This window comes from Hetaerina americana, unplaced genomic scaffold (genome assembly GCF_022747635.1).
Source record: "Hetaerina americana unplaced genomic scaffold, ioHetAmer1.1.p SCAF_55, whole genome shotgun sequence".
NCBI classification, from domain to species: Eukaryota; Metazoa; Arthropoda; class Insecta; order Odonata; family Calopterygidae; genus Hetaerina; species Hetaerina americana.
In genome coordinates, this window is record NW_027287150.1 from 1,578,959 (window position 1) to 1,604,549 (window position 25,591).

At 36.8% G+C, this 25,591-nt stretch overlaps 1 protein-coding gene across 1 annotated transcript in view; it reads right to left on the bottom strand.

Annotated features, from left to right (window-relative positions):
• Positions 1 to 25,591, bottom strand: part of rdgB (retinal degeneration B) — a 321,056-nt gene that overhangs the window by 32,411 nt on the left and 263,054 nt on the right. Inside the window, exons 5-12 of the mRNA XM_071593315.1 lie at positions 15,585 to 15,749; positions 15,230 to 15,362; positions 13,971 to 14,174; positions 13,698 to 13,837; positions 13,108 to 13,225; positions 9,888 to 10,016; positions 9,339 to 9,827; positions 5,592 to 5,624 (exon numbers count right to left, since the gene is read on the bottom strand). Coding sequence (XP_071449416.1) covers positions 5,592 to 5,624; positions 9,339 to 9,827; positions 9,888 to 10,016; positions 13,108 to 13,225; positions 13,698 to 13,837; positions 13,971 to 14,174; positions 15,230 to 15,362; positions 15,585 to 15,662 — 1,324 coding nt within the window. The 5' untranslated portion in view covers positions 15,663 to 15,749. The remainder of the gene's footprint in view (positions 1 to 5,591; positions 5,625 to 9,338; positions 9,828 to 9,887; positions 10,017 to 13,107; positions 13,226 to 13,697; positions 13,838 to 13,970; positions 14,175 to 15,229; positions 15,363 to 15,584; positions 15,750 to 25,591) is intronic.

Here is a 25,591-nt window from a genome sequence, read left to right on the forward strand (position 1 = left end):
GTACTTCACATTCCAAAATTACACTAAAATTGTGTTCACTTCTCTCATTTACAAAGACTATCTCACATTTTATAAATGTAGGTTTTAAGTCTTTCACTCCTTTCAAAGACCTGAGAAGCAGATTTTGAATTGGGTAATAGCAAGTCCATGATGATCTTCAAGATATGATTCCAAAACCCCAATTTTAATCAAACTCCAAAAGAAGCTTTCCCATCCAAAAGTTGAAAGTCCCGTGGAATTTTCTTGATATTGCTCAGGATGTGCATACTATACATATCATTAATGACTTAATTTAAAAAAATACAGAGAAAGGGCTTTTTACTATCCATAACACATAGTCCATCTAAATATTAATTATACACTGCTGGTGTTTACTTTTATTGAAAGAACAATAGCTCTAAGATTTCACAGAGAATAAGACATAATGTAGTTCACCTATCACATGGAATTGTATACATATTTTGCATTCAAGTAACAATAATAATTAAAGTAATTTTTTTGCATTAAAAGTAATTTTAGGTAAAAGATAATTACTAGGGAATCAATTATATTTTAGGTTTCAACTATAGTCCCTAGTAAGGCATATTAATCATGTAAATTGTGCCCAAGTATTATGCTAAGAATATATATGAAATAAATGAACTTTAATATAGCTTTTGTTCAATACAAGAGTTCCTTAACACTTATTTCACACTCCAAATTGTTTTCACATCACACAATACTTCTTCCAGTTCTACGATTCCAAATTATAAATATTTGAAAAGCATAAAATAATGTAAACTTCTCAATGCTATAACAATTTGGAAAAGAAAAAAAAACTAGGTAACTGATACTCATTAACTTTACAGGATATTTTTCGTATTGTTTAGAGTTTCATCGGGTCAGAGCAGCATTAAAATCTAATGCAGTGTTTTCAATAGAATAATACTTATTCTCAGAGTAGTGCATTTCCCTAGTTCATCTCAATCACTCTCAAATGCCAATCAAAACATTTGGCATGACTTTGTCAAAATTTGAAATTTTCCTCACAATCCCAGTAGGCAACCCAAGTACTCATTATCTCCAGGAATCAAATTTGAAGAAAAATCAAAAATTTACACTCATACATCATCAGTACATTTAAACGTTCTTTTTTTCCAACAGTTTCCACACTTTGAAAATGTACGTACCCTTAATGACAGGGATAACCAACCCAGCTGGCCAATCACCAGCAAGGAGGTCAGAGAAGAGTGAGTAAGAGAGAGCCACAAATAGAATGAAGAAAAAGAGAGAAACAAGACAGAATCAGCAATAAACCGGAAACATGCTTCTCGTAATGATTTACCATTCTATGCTACACCTGAACCAAAAGGTTACTCACAATGCCTCTGGCTCATGGTTTGCAACCTTCCAGATTACTTGAGGGTTAAAATTGAGTAATTAGGTACTGATTACACAGTTGATACAATAATCCCACCAAAAGTTTCCAGCATGAATAGGTGCTAGACATTTCCAGAGTTAATGTTTCAAATAAAAATTTTTCTACGAAAGGTTAACTTCTGATCGCTATGTAAATGAAATTTAATAATGCCCGGAAATTGACTGATAAAGAATTAGCTAACTATCATTCCAGCACCGCTCTCATTCGCATGGAGCTACTCAAGCTGCGAGGGTATATCTATTGATAATGTTCAATTGAGAACACCACACAAACGGATATCAAGGTCATCATTTTTTAGCCCCTGCCTAAACTTCTGACTTTTTAAAGAATTAGATTTTGAATTCTCCTTGACGAAATTGTTAACTTAAGCAATATTAGCAGCTAAAAATATATCTTTAAATCATCAATGTCAACATCTATACACAGTTCTACTCGAAAAGAAATTTTAAAACCTACCAAACCTACATTCAGCTGTGGAACTGGCATGGATGAACGAATGATGCATGCTCTGTATGCTAATCAATGTTCTTAAATGGACCACATTTTCATTATATATCTACTTCTTCGTTATGAGAACTGGTGGAATTTTCATATTATCTACAAGTTTAATATTGTCTTTTCACTATAATGCTTGTACATTCACTACTTATGCTATATCAATAAATCACCAAAGTTCCATTATTAGATGTGCAACATAAATTAAACCCATTGCAAATAATAATCATTTACAGTTAAAAGCACTGGCAAATAATTCAAGCTGACTTAGTCACAACAGCATTTCATTAGCTGTATCACTTTTATCCTTGATTTTAACTTATTACTAATTTAATATATTATTAAAACATAAAATAAAATTTTTTACATAGATAAAATTATACAAATCTATCAGGACTTCTGTAGACACACAACATGCTATGAAAGAATAAATCACAAACTACTCCACTGAGTAGCTGATTGCATTTTTGTACAGTGTTCCAATCACAAGCATAAGTTTTCCCTACTATTTTAATTGTTATATCACATCAAATAGCTATGTTTAAATTTCAAAGTATGCATTATTAGTCAATTTGCCCAAAAAATAAACTGCCATGGGTAAATCCAATCTATGTATATACAGTGGCAGACAATTTTTTTATTTCAATTTTTTTTATATAAGCGGGTTATCTTCTGTATTGTAAAGAGTAAGCAGCCAAAAAGACTCAGCTCTGAGGGTGACTTAAAACAGTTAAATAATATTTAAATAAGCCTTAAAAGCCAACTTTCACATTCTATGATCATTTAGAAATGTTGGTGATTTGGAAGTCTCCACTCCCACTGTCATTACTAAAGACATGCCCATCCCATAAAATGTCAAATGCAAAAAAAATAAACATATCCAAATGCTTCATTGAAAAACCTAAAATACCTTGAAATCTGATATGAAACATGCATATTCAAGCAGAATCAAATGTGATTACATGAAATTGTTCTAAAAAAAATGCCGAAAACTTGTGTCAACAACTGAAATAATTATGAGTATCACCAACTATAGCCACACAGTTTTTATGAATTCAAATAATGATAATTAAATATTCTAGTAATGCACCAGACAGTTTAGGCGAGGTCCTCAATCATCTGTGTAGCTCATCCACTTGTACCACATAGAAAAGTTTCCCAGCCAAAAAGATGATTTGCACATAAAATTCCTCATTATAACAATAAAATTAAAATGATAATATACGTGCAACAATTATTTACTTAAATTAATAAATTGGTGAAAAAACCTTTGGATTTTGTGATTATCAGATATAGATGTCTAGTCTATTGTACATAAGATACTGAAATAATAGAGATAATTTGATAATAACTTCTATGATTTAAAAATATAATTAACTTTGCAGTAAAAATTAATTTCTTTGCTGAGAACATCTCAAATTAAACTTTGGATAGCTTTCCATATCTAAGAAACAATCTTTTGAAAGTTTTTCGGATCAACTAACCTTCTATTTCACATTGGACGCAGACATTAACCCCTGTGACAAGAATATGATAACCTATGAAATGTTTCAGTCCAAATGGAAATAAATATTCTAAATAACAAAACAGCCTTATCACATTAAATAAATTTGTCCTTGGGCAGGGAATTATAACATCATATTTCACAAATGGCACCATAACATAAGATTAGATAAATGATGAAGTAGCATATAATATGATACATGAATCAAATAAAATATATATATATATATATATATATATATATATATATATATATATATATATATATATATATATATATATATATATATATATATATATATATGAGACCACAAATCACTCCAATGGGTAAAAGTGTGGTTTATATGCCTGGATGCCTTCATGGAAAATGGGATCCTCTGCGGGGCCAACTTGAGAGTATTGCTTAGCCTAATACAGATTAGGATAATGCCCATTGGGAGAATAAACAGGAGACAAGAGCCCCTCTTACTTGTAAAAAGTGAATGCATAGGAACACCCTAGGAAGGATTTCTCTTGTTTGTATCTTTGGTTGGGGGTTTGTTCAAACTGGTTAGGGCTTAGATATGCAAAATGGCAACTGGGTGCAGAATATTGAGCCTTTATTTCATGAAACAAGAAAACTTCACTGAGCTGTTATTTTTATGTTTACGAATAAAAAACATAATTAAAAAAAATAAAATCCTTTGATAGTTCCACAAGTAACTCAACTATTTTGGAGAAACATTGATCATAAAATGGATACTCCAAATGTCCTTTATGATGGCATTAAATCATGCATTGTTACATTATTAAAGAAAATCAAATTCACATTTATTTCTTTTCAAAATATGCATTAAATTTTTAATGATACATTATTATCTGACCACCAATGACATTTAATGGGAACTTATGTCAGGCATTGATTCACCACATTGTTTCGAACATATGTGAATGGAAGTTGAAATACTGTTACGTAATGGGAAACATGGAGAAGAAGCATGAAAATGGGCCATTGGCCATTTAAGGATGACAAAGGTCATTTTTATCTTTAATAAAAACCTCATTAATTTATCATGTAATAGCATCAAATAGCCTTAGTCAAACAATATGGATTGTGGAAAAATTCAATCTCTTACAGAACTTATATACCACCAATGCATACAAAATTTCACGAAAGGACAACTACTCAGCCATAAAAATGCCTCATTCATGTATTCTGAAAGAAATAAGTTTGTTAAAGCAGCCTTCCGTTATTCTAATGAAAAGAAACAATATTTCAATGTGACAGAATAAATCAACAAAAACATGTTCAATTAACAGGGGGGGAAATCCATTTGAGTTTAAACCTTGAGGATTTAGAACCTTTATCTAATCAACTAATTAAATTACCATGACTTGGAAAGAAAGCATTTTCATTATTGATCATATATTTTCATCATGTCATCTTTTCAAACAGAGGCTATTCCCTTTTATCAATAGATATTCTTTCTGAATCAAAGTCACTTCAGATTAACACATTTGTCAAAGTTAACAGCAACCGCAAACATCACCATATTATTGCATTTCATAAGTTCATTAATGCTACAATATGCTTTAATGGGGTTATTCAGCACTTTTTTTACAAAAACATGAACATATGTAACTGACTGCCTCGCTTAGAGATTAGTAATAAATTAACTGACATTACTGTATTTGTTCAAAAACTAACTAGGTCTTAGCAGAGCTAAATTCAGCATGAAGTGGATTCATAGATAGTGCAAATGGGAGCAATATGACAACGATATAGTCCTTTTACATCAAACAAGCTGATTGGTGCATATTTGCTCTACTTCCTAATTGCTGCTTGCTCATATAGATATATAGAATAGAAGCATATCTTCAGTGACTTGAGGCATTGATCCAATTCAGATTACAGTAAAGTCTCGATTTTTCAAAAAAAAATGTAAAATTAAGTGATAAAATTGGGACGCAAAAGAAACTAGTACGTCTAAAGTTTCAGGGAAAAACTTCACATTTCAATTTCTTAGAGTGAAATTGAATAGGTACCTTCTAGCAGATGCGCATATTAAATTTACAGAGCAAATGTTATCTAAAGCAAGGAGTTTATGAGACATTTTAATCTTGAGGTTTAAAAGCATGATGTCTTAGTTGAAATAGGTTGTCTCACACCAATTAAGTCAATAAACTAACTCACCCCGGTTAACTTGACGCTTTTTGTTGCCAGGAGCTGCCCAGGAGAAATACAAAGATACTGTAAATATGTAGTCTTCAGCAATTTATAATTTAACTATAACTTTTCCCATCAAATATTTTATTCTATATAAAACAATCTTACATATTATGAACCATTATTTAGAGTTTCATAAAAATATGATGGAACTAAACTAAGGGAATTATTCGGATGATAAATATTAACTAGAAGATTGTAGCATTGGATTTTCTAGGAGTGCTTACAAATGACCTACATTTGGCTATTAAAAAAGTATTTATCGATAATATATCCTCAGATAACTCAACCTGCCGCAGCATACTGGCAGGGAAGAAAGGCTGGATTGTGAAGCACACCGTTACCATAATTTGAAATTTCAATTACATAGTGTGTGACAGTTTTTTCCCCAGTCATCCATCCTCCTTCACTTCTTGAGAAAATACCTTTTAGAAATTAATACTTAAACCTTTTGTCTGCATTTGTACATTACATTTTCTGCAACGGAATTTCTATGAAGATGTCAAAAAGTCTCACCATCAAGATCTCTCACAATACCTATGTGAAATTTTATAAGACAAAACAAAATAAAAGCAATTAAAATTATAATTACTAAATTGTAATGGAAAAACTATTAGAAATTAAACATAGGTGTTACAACAATGTATTTCACTTCAAAAAGTTTTTAAAAGCCAACTTTCATTTGGTGGGCCGCTCATAACATTTATAGGCTTATACAAACAAAGAGCCAAAGAATTCCCTGATGACATTACTACTCATTGAATTAGGCCTCACATGGAAGTTATTTATTCTTAGATTTCATGGTATTGCTCTGTTGATTTATTTATATTTTTTGGGGGCACTGATCACAGTTGTCAGCTGGATAACAGCTTTGCTTGGGTCCTAGTTGGCAATCTCAGGTTAAAGGTACCGAGCCTCTCTGAGTTGAAGAAGGTCTGGGAATTGATAATTCCCTCCATCTCCATATCCTTGTAAAAGCTATTCCATCATGTTGAAGCTTTCTAATTGACTGGTAGTCAGAAAGAGAATTCTGTTCTACAAAATGGCTAAGAGTACTTGTCACCTATTAACTATAATGACAAGAGGGCTCAGACAGCATTAAGGTGAAAAATATTGCAGTTCTATTACTTGTCAAGAATGCTAGCTGAAATAATTCAGCCAATGATTGTGGTGAGACCCAAATATTATATTTAGAAATCATTCCTATATAATATTAGGTAACTTCATGAAGTAAATATAACACTACAGTAAGCATTATTGTTGCTCTGTTAAGGTGATAAATTGTTGGTGAAATGGGGGACCTTAGACAGGATTCGACTGGATTTAGGTCTCTTGGGCCAATTTGCTGGCACATGTTTCACCTGCAATTCACAAACAAACAGGGGACAAGAACACCAAGGATACGGATATGCATGCCATCGTTCAATTTCTATTCTGGCCCAACTTAGCTTAGCTGATCTCATGACGACTGGGGTTTCAATCTGGCCCTTGCCTCCTATATTTCGTTGGTTTATTACCCATGATTAGATTTCAAATGAAGTTAGATATGACCTATGAATATGCTGACATGAGCTGCTTAGACATAGATATTTTATTATGAATATAAAGTAAAAACGATATCAGGAGTTTCCACAATAACAGGGGATGACAAACGTATGATAATAAAAACACTTTTGGAACAAGGCTACTGGACTGGACGATAACCAAAAGGAATTGGGTCATGGTTGAAGATGAGCGAAAGGAAAAGTTCTTTTTAGGATACGCAAAATGATTTATGGGATGGACCAAAAGATTTACCAGATCAAATTTATTTTAATTCCACAAATGCGAAAAGCACTTGATAAGGATTAAAATACTCTTAAATTTGACTTTGGTTTCTTTAGTTATGGTGATGGTAACTATGAATATCATCAATAGATGAATCGAAATATCCCAAGTTGAGCACAGGGAAGAGGGGTGCAAACGATGCAATTATGAAGACAGCACAGATCATTGAGTAGTAATTAAGAGCACAAAGATAAATAGGCATGCCACTTAAAATCAAGACGCTTCCATTTGTCTCGAGGACACTGTAAGGGCTTCTGGCAATGTCTAATGAAAGATTTCAAACATGGAAGCAGTTAAGGGCCAACTGGAAGTACAGGCATGTTAACCAACCTCCCCTACAAAAAGTTTCAAGGAAGGATAACCAGGGAGATGAAATGCCTGTTTTGTTGATACCATGCAAATCTATTGTACATAACAGAGTTAGCAGGGGAGGCATGGTAAGCGGTGGTTGTTGAAGTGAAGGAGGGCTCATTTTGAAAATGAGCTTTGAGAACAATCAATTTCAAACCATCAGTCACACAAGGTACTGCAGCAATTGGTGACTGGCTTTGTGAAGAGGAGATAAAATACTTTAAAGCATCAATATGGGGAAACACATTTTCTCCTCATGAAAACTTCTATATTTTAATACCATCGACCACTCAAATTGAGCAGATGATTCATTAACGGGGTAAATTAATGTCAAAGTATAGGTTTTAAAATATTCAAATGTAGAGAGAGTCACATGAGAAATGCAGTTCCTTTTACATTATAATGTCTAGATAGATAGATAGATAGATATCGATGACCTATGATGAGATAATCAAGTCTCTACTACAAACCTAGTTGAGGACAGTCTGCCTCAAATATAATCTAAAATTCACCAATATTCTTAGTCCAAAAATTCACTGGAAAACATTGAAGTTATTATAAACATATCAGAGTCATACTGGATAGCTAAGGCTTCTTAGATTTTCATATCAATATGTCATTCACTACTAAACTAGACTCTGCCATTCCAAGGGTCGCGGGTTCGATTCCCGCCTGGGTGAGTTTCGCTCCATCTAGGGCTTGGGTGTTTGTAAATGTGACCATTGTTATCGTTGTTAATAGTTCGATGTAAAGGCCAAAATGTGCTGTTTTCGGACTTATACTGAATAAATAAATAAATAAAATAAATAAATATTTTCAGTTTTTTGCAGTTAGACATATCTTGAACTCAATTTTCATCAAATAAGTGTAAGAGTTTGAGGTCAAAAAGATCATATGAAACAGGGTTATATTATTCTTTGTATAACCAGATAACTCTCAATTTCACACTTAAGTCAGACTAAGCTGGAATGGCTTTGGACCCAAAGAAAAGGATAGTGTGTATCAAGAGAGAAAAACTTAAAATAATTTTGACTACATTTTGCATTATTGAAATGCTTTAATATGGTGAAAATTGACACTGAGAGTCAGGTAACTGAAAATTTCAAATTTATCAAGATTAAATGAATACCTTAGCATAATAAGAAAAATGCAACTTTGTCAATTCCACTTAATGTTAAGTGGAATTAACACAGCGGACATTGGGTGGAATTAAAAAAGCTGCATTTTTCTTTCCATTACGGATAAGCTCCAAAAAGTCAAGCTTGATATAACGAAGAATAGTGCTCTCGCCATTTAAATATTAATCTTGCAGAAGTACGCTCATTGAAACCTATATCTTGAAGCAATAAACCCACAATTACACATCTCAAGTCAATATTCCGAGTGTGCAAAGTATGAATCAAAAGGTATCCTAACGTGAATTAATTTACAAACCTCTGAAATCACATACTAAAACTTCTCACTCAAGAACTTGATCATATACTCAAAGGCTTTAATAAGAGACTATCGACTGGGTCATGAGATACACAAGCTTACCTTGGCAATCAAAGAATTCATCATCGCTGCCAGAGTCCGAGTCTCTCACAATGCTTTCCATCCTCCAGTTGGCAACCTGCAAGTCAAAGCTCTTAAGGGATCCAGAACCTGGAGAGTGCAGTGCCGCTCTTGAGTTACTCCTCACCCACCCTTTCCCACGATCACCAATGCTTGTTCTCATTGAATAATCCTGCGAAGACATCGAGTCAGCCCCGGGACTCCCATTCCTGAAATGGCTATGCTTCCCACCATCTTCCTCATCCTCCCCACCCTCCGTCTGTATGATCGGCACACTTGCACCGCCATGCTTCGGCACAGACATTTCATCACCACTGTTCACAGGGGACACTGATTCGCTGTCCGGTTTCTCAATGCTGTTGAAGCTCGCGACAATGCTCTTATTCTTCCGGCTCTCATCCTCCTCATCACCCTTTTCTCCCCCTGACGATTCCTGCTGGTGACCACCCCCCGATGAGTCCTTCCCGTGCTCTTCCGACTCATCCTCCTCCCCCTCCCCATCCGAGTCCTCCCCCTCCCCTTCCCCCCCACCCATCTTCCTCTTGAGCGCCTCCTGCGTCTGGCGCTCTATCTCCCGTATGTCGTCCATCGTGAGGCCGTGCCATTCGTCCTGCCATGCCCACGCTTGCCTGTGGGCCCTCAGCATCGTCTTCCTCAGCGCTGCAAAGAGAAGTCTCTTCAGGGGGACAGAGAAATAGAGAACACGGAGATGCAACAGAGACAAGAGACTTTGGCCGCATGCCAACACTATGCCCCACAAGCTGCCACATGTGGCAGGAAGTGCCGTTCTACCGGCCTACTGCAAAAAGGAGGGGAGTAGCTCCTAACACAAACGGAGATGTGTATGGTCGTGATTGAGTTTTTTGATCTCTCCCCATTGTGTTGGTGAATTGTGAGGGGGGAACCCTAGAATCAATTTGTTTGGATGCGTATCTATTTCCTTGTTACCACTTTTCGTGACAAAACCTTTTTCTTCCTGACCTGTGAATTCGGTGCTGGAATTTTCAACTTTTCATCATCAATTCATGAAATGCTATATATAAGTGATAATGTTAATCTAAATTTGACCCTTCAAGTCTCAGAGGTGTTTCTACCCAAGATATTGCAGCAATGTTGCGACACCAGGCATCTAAGCATTCATGAACTGATTTCATGAACCTGGTGATTTTCCTCCACCAATTCTACTTTATTCTTCAATTATTTTTTCTGAGATGGATCCAAAACGCTTGTTACCATCAACAACTTTACTTTTAAAATGAAATGAATGCTTGTGGAGGGGAAAGCACAAAAAAAAACTTGTATTTACCTTTTTCCAATCCTTTCTGTAAATTAAGTTTGACCCGCTAACTCAAGTGATGACCGACCATGCATTAATAATTAAGTTGGAACTCCACATCAGTTAGCTTCAGCAGGTGCAGATCACTTATAAATAGCAATAATTATGGGATGAATGAAAATAATTTTTCATGGGTTGATAAATCAGTGTGAATAACGGAGAGGGTTATACTGGCAAACCAGAACATAATTAATTTAACTACGAAGGTTGTCAATATTAAAGAGCAAAATATTTGGGACTTTTTATTGCTCATAATTGAAATGTAATTTCAATTTGACCATGAAAATGTAGGCAATTATTCCAAAGGCAAAAAAATCAAAACTCCCTCCATAAGTCATAATTTTGCTTGAAATTTGTCAACGGCATAAAGATTAAAAAAATGCATTACTTAATCGTTAATCCCACAGTGGGCAGTCATTATATGTATAAAAAAGCAACAAGGGAAAACCAGGCAATCTAATATATCAATTTTCTTTACTTGCTATCACAATGCCCTTTTCAGTTTGGACAGATAGAAATGACAGCTTCTAAAGATGTGAAATATCCACAAAATATCTCTCTCCATCAATGCTATGGGTAAGTAAGGTTTTAAGAGTTTAAAGAGTATGAACAATAGTGAAATTAATAAAATCCTAAACACTACCAAAAAAGGATTATATTTAACATAGGGCATTCAGAATGGTTGTTTTCCAGAACTGACAACTACATAAACATTTCTTTACACCACCTCATTTTTAAAAAATTGAGGACAATAATGCTTATTTATCCAAGCCATTAGCCCCTATGCTACATGACACACTACATATAGACATTTCCATTAAGTGTTTTCATGGCATTATATGTAAGTACTACATCCCCAAACTATATTCTTCCGATGACCAACTAGGTAACATGGCAGTAGAGGTAAGCTAAGAATTGTTGACAAATGGCTGAAGAAGGGACACACAGTAATATTTAAGGGAAAATCAGTTGGGACTTGTGATGGGAATATGTATGGTATAATGAAAATTATTAGAAATTTGATTGAAAGGGACATAAAAATATTCAGAATTACTTTGTTTTCTTTTTCTGAGATGCCTAAAATCAACATTGAAAGTTAATGGTAGCACTGAGAGTGAAAGACTTCACAGATAAGTTAGGCATCTTATCCAAAATTTGCAAATGAAACATTCAGCAGAAGAGAAGGGTATGGATGAAGAATAAAGATGGATGGTAAAAGGTATAGGGTGTGATAATGATGTCCATAAATGTCTATTGCTATTGAAAAATTGTAAAATAAATCAGAGAGGTACAGGGAGGGATAATAGAAGCATAGGAAGGTCTGGTGATAGGCATTAAATGGGAATGGAGCTCATTAGGTCAGTTATTTTCATAGATGAAGAAATTTTAGCCAATCAATTTGATCAATTGGACAAGAGGGTAGTCAGTGTTGAGCACATTATGAAATCAGCGTGAGAGGTATGCAATACAGAAAAATCAGAAGAATATCAATGTAAATAGGTTCTCTCAAAATAGGAAAGTTAAATAAAACCTCATAAATAACAATAAAATGCATCAGAATGAAGCATGGGGAACTGCTCAACATATTTGGACATCAATTTGGATAATAATGGCCCTCCTAGCAAGGACATTACAGAATAACTGCATTAGTATGAATAAAGAGGAGAGATTTGAAAATGGGTAATATCACTAAGGATGCTAAGAAAAGATTAAAGAAGAATTTTATGCTTGGCACTGCACTGCATGGTTTCAAAACAATTTCCATTTCCATAAATGGAAATATGATAAGCATTGATTGGAGGATTTTGACATCTGGGTATGAAGATAAATCATGAAAACAAAATATATAAAAAGGGAGGCAAATTAAGTATTCGGCTGGGCAGGGAAAACAGAAAGTTGCTGGGAGAAATTTGAAGATAGTGGAAAATCAAAGGAAAATATTAGATAACCTCTCATTACAAGGTAATGAGAGGTAAAAAAGCACATTGAATATTGTGACAAAGAGAGAAAGTTATTTAAGCAGTGAAAAGAAAAGCAAAGAAGAGGCATTTTGGGAGGCAAAAAGGACAGTTGGGAACATATGGATTTGAAGAATGAAGCAACGAGGATAAAAGTATTTATACTGCACAGAAAGTCCATGACATTATCTCATAGTTTTTTGGGATCATCCTACATTGACAAACTCCTCGTTTGAGTACATACAATATTACAAAAAATAAACCACCCAGGATGAACAGACAAGTTTCTACAACCTTATTATTTTCATATAAAAACATCTGAACAACTTCAAAGCCATTGAAGACTGAAGAGATTAAATCTCACTGTTTTTTCTTGATGGAAATAAATATATTTAAGGGCATGTAAGAATATTAAATTTATAAAAGTATTTCGCTGAAGACTGAAAATGCAACTCACCAATGTCATGAATGAATTTCTCAATTTTACTCTGCATTCCCCAATACCTGAACTCGACTTTACATAATTTGTATGCACACATTAGAGATTTTCCATTTAGAGTAGGCTGCTTTTTACCCTGTAAAAATATGTTAATTTGCTAAAATTAATAAGCACACTAGTTGAAAACATAAGGAAAACCCCTAATTAATTAGTAAAAAGAGAACCCATTTGCCACTTTATTTATAAGGCAAAAGGGCAGAAACAGTGCCTTCTGCGTAAGTAAAGAAGTGGAAGATTTCACACTGCGTGACAACATTAAATCCATTACTAAGTCCAAATGTTTCAATGTACAAAACGAATTACATAGAAATGTGTTATTAGCATTACTACAGCAAATATTTTGCATAAAAATTAAAATATGTAATGCGAATAAATTGTGTATGCAAACACATTTCATTCATCTACAAAAACTACTACGTTTCTTCATTTTTATCTAGACCACCAAACCAATCAATTATTCCGTTATTCTTTGCATATTTTTGCCTCATAGGCTCTAATGCGAACCAGAAAACATCATCCAAATACTTATTGTACATATTCACACTGACCTTAACATCATTCCAATAATCGTCAAGCCATGTTTCCACTAATGGACCACGATTTGTTTTCTGAGAAATGTACAATTTAGGATCCTCTTCTTTAACATAGTCAGCACCATATAACTGGTCTTTCACAACATCAATGAGATCTGTAAAGTTAAAGCAAGGAAAATAGTTGTACCTAATCCAGGGTGGAGAGCAAGGTGTGCTCTTTACTCCTAGCAGGCATGCAATTAATTTAAAAGAATATTTATTGTAATGAACACAAAACTTGAAACCTACCAACAATTCTGTTTCGAAGATCTCCACCAGAAAGTTTAAATACATTTTCCTGATGGCCATTATCTCCAAAGTAGTAAGTCTCTATCTCCAAGGAAAATTTTTCAACAAAAGGACAGGTGTATCGGGTTTTGGTATAAGGGTACGCATTCCAAGCTTCCTCTTCAACCGTGAGAGCTGATTTGGGCAGGAGACTTTTGAACCAACCTGGACAGAAATTAAGGAAGAATTAAATCTATGCCGAAAGGCAAAAAAAAAGATCAATTAATGCTGTTTTTTAATTACAAAACGGAACAAAATATTACATTAAAATCACATTCCTATAAAACCATGAAAGGAAGATAAATTTTCTAGTATATTATTGATAGTAATTAAGATTTTGAGAATATCATTCTAATAATAAATAAATTTGATAAGTTGACAGCAGGGAAGTAGAGAGAATAAGAAAATTTTCATTTTTTTTACAATTTTGATACCAATAAGGATTGAAATTCTTTGGTTTTATCGTGAATCTGTCCATGCCATTTGTTATGATTACCCATGCTTTTGTCATAGTATGATGACTAGAATAAAATCTACACATGACGAAAATGATAATGAAATGAATGAAGAAAACGTTGATGAAATAGCACCATTCAGCGATGAAACTCAAAATTTAATTGACCCTCAGCCATGGGAGAGTTCTACTCTTGCAATGTGGTTCACCAAGCTGCGTATCTGAGTTCAGTGCATCAAAAATACAAGAAATTTTTTTTTTCAGAGAAGAATCCTACAGTAAATACCGTTTTCACAATTTTTCAGTTAAATGTTAATACATTTCTGAAATATATATATATATGTATGTATATATATATATATATATATAAATATATATATATATATATATATATATATATATATATATATATATATATATATATATATATGTATGTGTATATAATATATATATATATATATTACTTGCATAGATTAAACAATGAATATTTATATGTATCATATTGATTGATAGAAGATGGAACATACTAGAAATATGACAATTTTAATTTTCCGACTGCATAATATTTTTCAGCTTCGTAACATTAGTTACCAAATATATTTAAGCAAATCTTATTCCCATAGAGATGCAATCCCCAAATAACATTTCAGAGATAATTAGGAAACCTTTGCAAAAGTTATTCCTCTAGAGTAAATATTAAAGAATAAAAAATACTTTCTATTATTAATTTTCAAGTTGTTAAATGCATTGGCAATTGAAACCTTACCTGGCAAGTGACTGCCCACATGGTACACTTTGTGGGTGTACTGACCACTCCCGCCTGGTCCATCGTCATACGGCTCATTGACTAGAATCTCTACACCACTGCCAGCACCTTTGCTCTCCTCTCGACTTTTTTTCTGTGGATCGATCGACATGGTGAACATGTTTTTGCCAAAGTTCAACACAAAAAAGCATTATTTAAGGGACTGAACTTTAAAAGATGCCATTAAGAATGACAACAGTATCAATGAAATGCAGCAGTGTTAAACAATACAAATGAAATTATTATTTAATCAACTTTATACCACTATTTAGAATTACAACTTATTGCACATTTCTGATTTTCCACCAAAACTTACAGCAATCATATACAGCTGTGCTATTCGGTATTCTTCCACCGTCAAAGGCAGTGGAATGCGGTACTCCTTGATAAGCATTTTGCCTACAGTTGTTTCACAGCCGTAGCCAGACCACCAATCACCGCTTGTTTAGAAAATCACTGTCCATCTCACACTGGTTGATGCCTGTTGAGATGAGAGAGAAGAGAAACCACTTAGAAAAAAAATAAAACAAAACATTACATTAGGAAATCAAGGAATTGATTTTAAAGTTAACATTCTTTCATCCAAGTCTAAAAGATATAACGTAACTTGCACGCATATTGCGTTATGATGTGTAATAGAATTAAAAATTTCAGGCATTTGTCATATATCAAATAAAAACTTCAACAGCTAAAGCGACCATAAATTTAAAATATTACGGGCCACATTGCATCCATTACAAAGAAAGTAATGTCGGAAAACAAACAAACGCACGCAGGACTAGGGGGGGGGTGTGGAAAGAAGGTCTACCCCACTAAAAATGGTCAAATGCGTAGGAAGCGCCCTTACATTGCCCCTCGAATGAGGACGCTAAAAGCGTACATCCGCCAGTGGCCAACTGTCCCGGGGGTTGCCTTTTACAACTGGACCATTTCAGAGATAACCTACAAGATCGAGTCCATTCACTAAGAGATAATGTACTAAAGAGTCATCTCCGAAAGAAATGAATTCCTCGAGAGATAACCACACGTTCTGATTACTTCGGAGCGTACCGTCGGGAAATATTTCCACAAGCACTTAAAAGATATTTCAAAGATTGCGAAATGAGACAAAGGCACAATCACCGAGCACTCGAGGAAAACAGCTGATTTATATACGAGGCAGCAACGGAATAACTTGAAAATGACAGAATAACACGACAACCACAGCGCGAACAATTTGAATTTTTCGGTGAATTCCTACGTGAGGACCACCCACGGCAAGCCCTGGCATTAAGACGAAACCTATCCAACACCAGCACACCAATCTCCCGTTAACGACAGCATCAACTCTTTGATTAATGCCTAGGTGAAAAAAATGTCACCGAAAACTAACCGATACATTTGAGATTCGTTTGGACTATACTATATACTGCAGCATACGCCGGAAATCTGGATTCATATGGGCTACCCGCGAGGCTTAAACTAGCATTGATGCCCCAAAAATATAGTTTTTGTTGGCTAATGTTTTCAGAAAATCATTGGAATTAGTTGTGGACCTTACGTACGTGGGTAGGCTGAAAACTAATGCACTGATGCTTGTAAACAACAGATAAAATGGCACTCAGAAGCACTCCTAGTGGTTTTGGTAGCCTGTGGAAGTAACATTACCCCTCAACACACATGCGTAGGTTTGAGGTCATTACATTCATCCAGTGTATTTTGAGAAGCGGAAGTATGGAGACGTGTTCTAGTGCTTCATATGTCAAAGCGAGTTAGACAGTTTGTCTAGTGATTTATGTCAACGCGATTTAAACAGTTTGACACTGGAACTACCAACAGCATCGTCACCATGAACAGCCTTCAAACGACGATGAATCTCAGTAGGAGCCAATTCTTCAGCAGTTAAAAATTCGATAACAGCACGCTTTTTAACTCGCGTTGACATATCCAAACTACCACTTCGCAAAATACACTGGAAAAATGCAAAGACCTCAAGCCTGCGCATGCGTGTTAAGGGTGAATGTTACTTCCAAATGCCACCAGGAGTGCTTCTGAAGGTAATTTTGTTAGTGGTCTACAAGAATGTGTTTAGTTTTCAGCCTACCCTAGCACTACGTCCTAAATTCACCGATTGAAACAATTATTTCGTTTCCCTCTGGCGCCGAAAGTCACATAGCGCCACGCGAACGACACGCCAGGGAAAGAGTTAATGCCGATGGAACACGGAAGCTGCAGCAATCGCTTTAATGAGCAAGCAATTGGCTATTCTCGAATGCCTTGAGACCCTGTTGATCTGGCCACGAGAGCAATTCACTGCTTTACTCATGAATGCCGAAATACATGCACATATACTCAATACGCGCTGCTGTTTACATTACGATAGTTAACACGAAGGAAACAATGAGCGATTGAATTACTAAAAATGGAATTAATTCGTTAGCATGAACCTTAAATTTAAAAAAAACTGCATTACATGAGAAAAGGTTACGTCAAGGGTCGCTTCTAAAAACTTGTTTTTTTCTTAATATGTATACAGGTTGATGATGATATGAAGCATTGCATACGAGGATCGGGGGAATAAGGAGGGTGGGGAATCGGTTCAAATTTCAGGCTTCGCAGAGCCTCTCCAGATGCGCGCGAGGTGTGTGGGGACGAGCGTTGTCATGTTGCAAGATTACTGGCACCAGGCTGCCTTTAACGTGGCAAACTTCTTCCTTGGATATTTCAATATGGTTTGCGATACGCTTTTGAGTCATTCGCCAGTCATTTGGAATCAAATCTTCGACGAGTTTGTGATGTTTATCGTCTGTGGCTCTGATCGGACGTCCGCTGCGTGTTTCATCAACAATTATTGCTTTAACAGGCTCGCAACCACGAAATTTTACTACCCATCGATTTACAGTAGACCTATCAACAGCATCGTTGTCACCATGAACAGCCTTTAAACGACGATGAATCTCAGTGGGAGTAACTTTTTCAGCGGTTAAAAATTCGATTACAGCACGCTGTATAACTCGCACAGTTGACTTGGCACTAGAACACGTCTCCATACTTCCACTTCTCAAAATACAGTGGATTAATGTAACGACCTCAAACCTGCGCAAGTGTGTTGAGAGTGCTTCTAAAGGTCATTTCGTTTGTGGTCTACAAGTATGTGTGATTTGGTTTTCAGCCGACCCTCGTAAATAAACAACCAAATATTTATGTTTGTGTTCACAATGAATCGACCAAACTCAACCGGGGGACATACCAAGGGAAGGGTGATAACCTCCCTTTCTTCCCACCCACGTTAACCCTCCGCCAACAGGGTCCCCCATGGGGGGTTCTTCCTTCCCTGCCCCCTCTTTGAGTATGGAAAGAAAGCAAATGCCAATATACGATCTACTCCAGACCCCACCCTTGCAGATGATCCGGATTTGGCCCGCGAGGGCAACCAAGACGGCTTCTGCCCCTGTTGCTCCCCTTCCCAGAGGAGAATGACTCTCCGTCTTTGCCCTAGGGGCATGTTGTGACCGCCCACTGGAGTTTTTATGCATCTTCTTTTTTTTAGAGAAGCATGGAGGATAATGTGGGAAAGGATAGAGAAAAGCTTGATGCCGTTCCGACACGACAGAGAGTTGGCCAATATGGAATTCTTAAATGAAAATTCGAGATAAAGCGATAGATACGGTTTTAGAAAGTAGTAGTAGAATTGGGGGTTTTTAGGGTGCATCGACAGCTTTGGTCATTTTGTACCACTGTCAAAACGTTTAAAACTTTAATTAAGTTTTAATAAATATATACGTTTATAAATAAATAAATACATATATATATATATATATATTTTTTTTTTAAAAAAGCATTAAAAATTAAGAGACCTCAACTAAAGTTGTCTCATCAGGCCAGTTTCCCTTAAAAATGTAAAAACTCTATTTAAAATGTTGGGTTCATCCCCTAAAATATTGCTTAAATCTCCCCTTATTTTCAACCTTTCTCTGGCCCTTTGATATTTACTGCATTGTGTCAGGATATGTTTCACCGTCAGGGGCAAGTCGCATTAATTGCAACAAGGCCGCCCTTTTCCCTTCGGGAAGAGGTACGAGTGCGTGAGGGCAGAGTACCCTATCCTCAAGCGCGTGATCGTGACCCCTTCCCTCCGATTTTTCCGAATGGAAGAGGGCCATGCCGAAACGACCGATTTGAAATCCATCTGAGAATGGGGAAATCTGGCTCGGTCAGATGACTTGGGTCGACGGAGAACAGAACACTCCGGGCCTCATCTCACTCGGGGAGTCTTCAGGCGGTGCTTTCCCAATGGACCAATGGAAGGTCACGCGTTCGAAATCATTGCCCCTGCACAGGGTGTCGCACTGCCGTCTTATCATCTTCATTATGTGTACTATGCCCTCAATGACTTCAGGCTTCAATGCCCTCAATGACTTCAGGTACACCTATCTTATGTGGTGCAATGGCATTATTAGTGCGATGTGTTATTCGAGGGATATTGAAAATGAAACGAGACAGTCTATGACACTATATTTAGACTCGTAAGAAGAGAAGGCCATAGGACTAAGGGACAGTCGAATTCGTCAATTGTTCGGGCGCGAAGCTATGAAGGGATTTTGTGAATGCAACATATCAGAAAGATGAAGTAAGATTTGGTGCTTTCCCGGCGTATCTGCTTGATGAAGTTTTCTCGGGTCTTCCACCGGGTCAGGGGTTCCATATTGGCCGACGTTTCGATGCCCGACTCGTGCATCGTCTTCATCCCTGGTGTGTATTCATCCCTTAAGACCATGCACGAGTCGGGCATCGAAACGTCGGCCAACATGGAACCCCTGACCCGGTGGAAGACCCGAGAAAACTTCATCTATCAGAAAGATGCATGGCTCAAATAAATAAACCTCCACCCTTACTAATGACTCCTTGATTTTTAGGAATAATAATTGATAGATATACATCTACCTTTATTATTATTCTAGATAGATATTTTACCTTGCAAGCCACCGCTAGGGTGTGTGGCAGGGGTTGAATACACACCAGAATAATTTTACCCGAAAATGATCCTACCGCGATTGGACAATGTTGTTCTAATCCCTTACCGCTCGTGGAAAAAATGACACCTTTAATCCATCTGTTATAAACTTAATCTCTCTAATTTTTATTGATGTGATCTCTCTTACTGCAGAACGATGGGGTTGATAATTTATTTTCAACATCACTACTAAAGAGACCTCCTTCCAATTCATGCAAGAGCTTCAAATCTGAAATTTAACCTTCGCTCCGTGAGTGATTCCCAGCCTAGCTGCTCAAATATTTTGAATACGCTGCTAAGTTATCATAAAAACGTTTTACAAATCTATTTCCTCCACGCTGCAGGCGATCCTATTCGGCAATCAATCTAACTTCGCGAGGATCTCATATGTATACTTGCAGCATATTGTAAATGAGGCCTAACCTGCGAAAGTTAATATTTCTCATTTACCTTTTCATCACATTTACCCAGTATTTTTCCAATTAATCCTAATATTTTTGTCAGCTTGTCCACATCTTCCCCGTATGTGTCTCGCCCAGGAGAGGTCGTGAGTGAGGGTAGCGCCTAGGTATTTAATCTAGACTACACATTCCATTTCGGTGTTCCCGACGCACTAGGCGTTCGGCTAAGAGTATAATGGTTCAGTTTTAGATGGTAAACATAAAAAATGCACCTATTTTCCTCTTAGGAAGGGTTTATATCGCCTCCGTCAGTTGAATACTTCGAGTCTGTCCTGGGCAGGACAAGATATTTAAAAAAAGATTCAATGTTGCCCCAAGAATGGAATTATTTGTTCATCTAGCATTCTATTGGACAACACAACAGGTCTTTCGGATGGCTTAGTTGTATGCCGGGCTCCTAAGGGCAATAAGAGTAATACAAGGGTAAGCCAATTTAAAATAAAAAACACAAGTTCTCTTCTTCCCCTCTCCTTCTCCACTTCCTCATGTTTCCTACCATCCGAATAGCCCTCACAAAACCTGATTCACCCCTTTCCCTCGCCTCCCAAGCGTGAAACTACATCCGCTTTATTCCCCATTTCCAAGATATTAATCGCCATAGGATGGCAATTCAAGCACGTGATGACTTTCTGCGGATCCAAATCACCTCTGCGTCCGTTATATCAGCCTAGCTTCCGCATCTCCTCGTCCACCCGCGCAGAAACTAGCAAGGGCTGGGAATCACTCAACGGAGCGACGGTTAAATTACAGATTGAAGCTCTTGCATGAATTGGAAGGATGTCTCTTTAGCAGTGATGCTCAAAATGTATTATTACCCCCATTGCACTAAGGTAGGAGAGATCATGTTAGTAAAATTAGAGAGATTAAGTGTAGAACAGATAGATTTAAGATGCCATTTTTTCGACGAACGATAGGGCGTCATTTTAACATTGTCCGACTGCGGTAGGGTCATGTTCGGGTAAAATTATTCTGATGTGTATTCAACCCCTGCCACACACCCTGGCGGTGGCTTGCAGGGTAAATATATAAATAAATAAATAAATAAAATAAATAAGCACGTGGACAGGCGATCATCGGTTCATTTGGTCCACCCTCCGGCCTCAAGAGAGTTCTCCCGAGCTTTGAGTAAACGGAAACCCACCGTAAATAGCCAAAGGTTACCTTGCTTTAGTTAAGTTGTATCCATATGGATACATTTCTGACCATTACATAAACATATAAATACTCTCCCATCCAAATGGCGTCCGTCGGATGGGACGTTAAGCAAGCGGACACTTTGGCGTCTTTCGTTAAGGGTAGGCTAATGTCGACGCCGGGTTTCTCTCCATTCCTAATGGCGCAAATGACCTCAACTGTCGGTCGCCTCCCCTAAATACTACTACTACTACTCGTTCTACTCCCCATCATAATTTACTTTTATCCTCTTCCCTAGGACCCACAACATCACCATTTATTATCCTTTCAATCCTTCCATTGAAGTGCATATTACCCATCAATTACCAACTCGAGTCCGTCCAGAAATTAATCTACCACTTCTCCAAGATCGGCTTTGGCACGCGTGGTAGGAGGTTGCCACGGCCAATTCCACGGTGATCGTTCGGCACGCGAGTCAACAGTATACTCTAATTGCGCACAAACATTAATCACTAGTTACTACTATTATTATTAATTGCGTACATACATAGATATTAAATTACTAATTTTGTAAGTTTGAGTGCCATCAAAATAGTGTATTTTGCACTGGTTGAAAGAATATTAAGATATGGGGATTCACCGGTTCTACAAAAATTAATATACTAAAAAATAAACAGCAAAAAATCCTAAAGAAAAAATGCCTGAGGCTAGATAAACAACTACAAATATTCTGGATGGAAGAAATATCTTTCAAGAATTAGGAATTCTGCCAGTAGCCAGGCTGCATAGATATGCCATCATAATGGAAAACTATTTATAAAACAAATATAAAATACGTTATTTAAATAAAAAGGAATTACCATTAATGGACAATATTAAGTATATAACAAAAAAACATAAAAATCCAGGAGGAGAAAAATTGGAGGTTACTGTACCTCTAATTTTTAATGAAATAAGAAAAGATTTGAGAACATTACAATTCAGTAAACGCTGTGAAAGAGAGAACAAAAGACTGGCTATTATACATATTGGATTGGGGCTTGGGCTTATACGTAGTATTGATTGCCTTAATTCTTTGTACATCATATATGATGGAGCTTATACTACAATTGTGAATTATACATAAATACATTGCCGAAAACGTTGGCAATTAAATCGCCAAAACGGTCACCATTCCTGTCCTAGGTCCTCATAAAATATTTTTATTCTTCTAAGCTGGAGAATCTTCGTCAGGGCCATTCACCTCTATTCCTTTCAATCAGCTATACTTTGTTTTCATTTCTTTGAAAATTCACTGTACTAGTCGGTCTCCAACAATTTTTACAAACTTGTCTATCATCCACGGTCTCAACTCCAACATACGAACGATCCAACTGGGGATCGAGATGGTGCGGGGGCTAGCGTACTGGCTTCCCACCCAGAGGGCCCGGGTTCATATCCCGGCGGTGTTGAATATTTTTCAGAGGTATCTCGATCCCTGCTTGAGGTGCTTTGTGGAGGGCACTTTGAGTGAGTACGCCGTCCGTCGGATGGGACGTTAAGCTGCGGACCCCTTGGCGCCTTTCGTTAAGAGTAGGCTAATGCCGACGCCGGGTTTCTCTCCACCCTTCATCCTTTCCTATCCATCCCCTATGGCGCAAATGACCTCAGCTGTCGGTCGCCTCCCCTCAAAACTACTACTACTACGATCCAACTCCAATTCTAATGCATCGACCGCTCTCGTTTATACCACGTGCCACCCCAACTATTGCCGCTGGAGGAAATAGCACGAACGAGAAAGTGTGCAAGGCAGAGGCGAGAGACAAGTTTATCGTGACGCTCCGTGAGTTGCCCCGACACTCCAGGTGATGCTCGGTCGTCGTGGGGTTTCGTCGACTACTGTTTAATGAAGAGGCGAGCGATGAGCACATACTCTTCTTATATATTGCACGGGACGGCGGAGTTTCTGACACTGCTGAGTTGGGTACGCCTTGGCAATGGAATTGGAGCCACGGGTATACTACACGTATGTATCTCCACGGTTTCCCACCGAGTGAATTGCAACTCGCGCAGACAACAATAAGAACAACATCGGGGGAAATTTCACAGGTGAAAAGTTTGACGCGGTCACGCCCCCTGGCGTAAAACGTTTGACTGCTGTACAGTGTGGATATTCGCCGTGATCAAAATAAAAAAGGTTTTTACAGTTTATGGCAAATTTCAACACATTAGTGAAACAAATCTGGAAATTTCCATGCCTACTCTGTAGGGATGGCACCGACATGAGATCCAGGAACAGCGAAGAGGCATACGATACACCCATTGAGGAAACATCATTTCATTGGCAGTGTGCGGCTCAGAAATCTAAGTCGTAAGAGGAAAGATGATAAGTGCAGATCGAAGGCGTATGATACACGTATTTTGACATTAAGATGAAGGGAGGAACTGCGCTAATAGGGAAAGGGAAAAAGGAGAACGAACACATAGCAGGGGAAAAGATGTTGGCGGGAGAAATTAGAAACACTAAACCAAAGTGGGCGGAGTTAGTTTATGGGGAGACGGTCAGAGGGAAGTGAAAGATATTCTGTTAGAAAGGAGAATGCTGGGCGAATGAGGAGAGGGAAAAAAAGAAAGGGGTTTTAGGAACAGAGTAAGAGAGTCGTAGGGGGGAATAGGGCAATTACATAGCCACGAAAAAGCAGTTTAAGATTGAAGCAAGTATGTACAAGAGTATAACCGTACTACAGCAGACGGTTAAACATTATATGTGTATACACATACATATATATATATTGTATATAATTATTTTATAGAATATAATATATTATGAATTATATACAATCCGTAGGTAGTGGCATAACCTGTTGGAGAAAGTCGTTTGTACGACGTGAACCTTATCGAATTGCTCATGTCCGCATAATTTGATGGGTCCCATTCCGATAGTCGAAAGGTGTTGGTTAGTTATGGATGGCAATAAAATACAAAACAAGAAAATAACAAAAAGCAGCACTGGAATAAATAAGGGGCTAAACATTTTGTTTCTCTTTTATATTCCTATCGCTTGGGCGATAAAATACCAGTAAAAAATTTTACTGGCACAATCCTATGTCATATTTCTTGGAATACAAACGACTGTACAGTTGTTAATTCAATGTCATCGATTGCTTTGTCTCTCTCGCTCAGTTCAATGATAACAATTCGCAATGGTCTTTTGACGGGAAATAAATCAACAGATAGTCCAACTTTAAAATGAGAAACACACGCATAATTATTGAGCGTATTTGATTAGAGGTGCAATAAATATTCACAATGGTTCTTTGACAGCTAATGACCAACAGATAGTCTCAACTTTATAATGAGAAACTTGTACATTTTTGTCAAACGTTAGATTAGAGGCAGTGTCATAACCTGTTGGAGATTATGCCACTTCCACGACGAGTAAAATCGAAATAATTTCACGCGGTAAGGTGAGAGGGCGAACATATTCATTAACGAAAACGAAATAAATGTTTATATTCATAATTAAAGGCATTCTACATAATAAAGTAACGTTATTCATACTGTCGATATAATTTTCGTCCATAATAACCTATGCTACATGTTTTTCCAAGGAAACATTACGGGCGCGGAAGGCGTAGTTACCAGAACTGCCTTCGTGAAATTCACAGAATATTATCTGGTGCGATTCGACCCGAGGATAGAACCACTTTGGTGGCTAAGTGCGCGTGCGCATAACCATTTTTAATAATTTAAAAA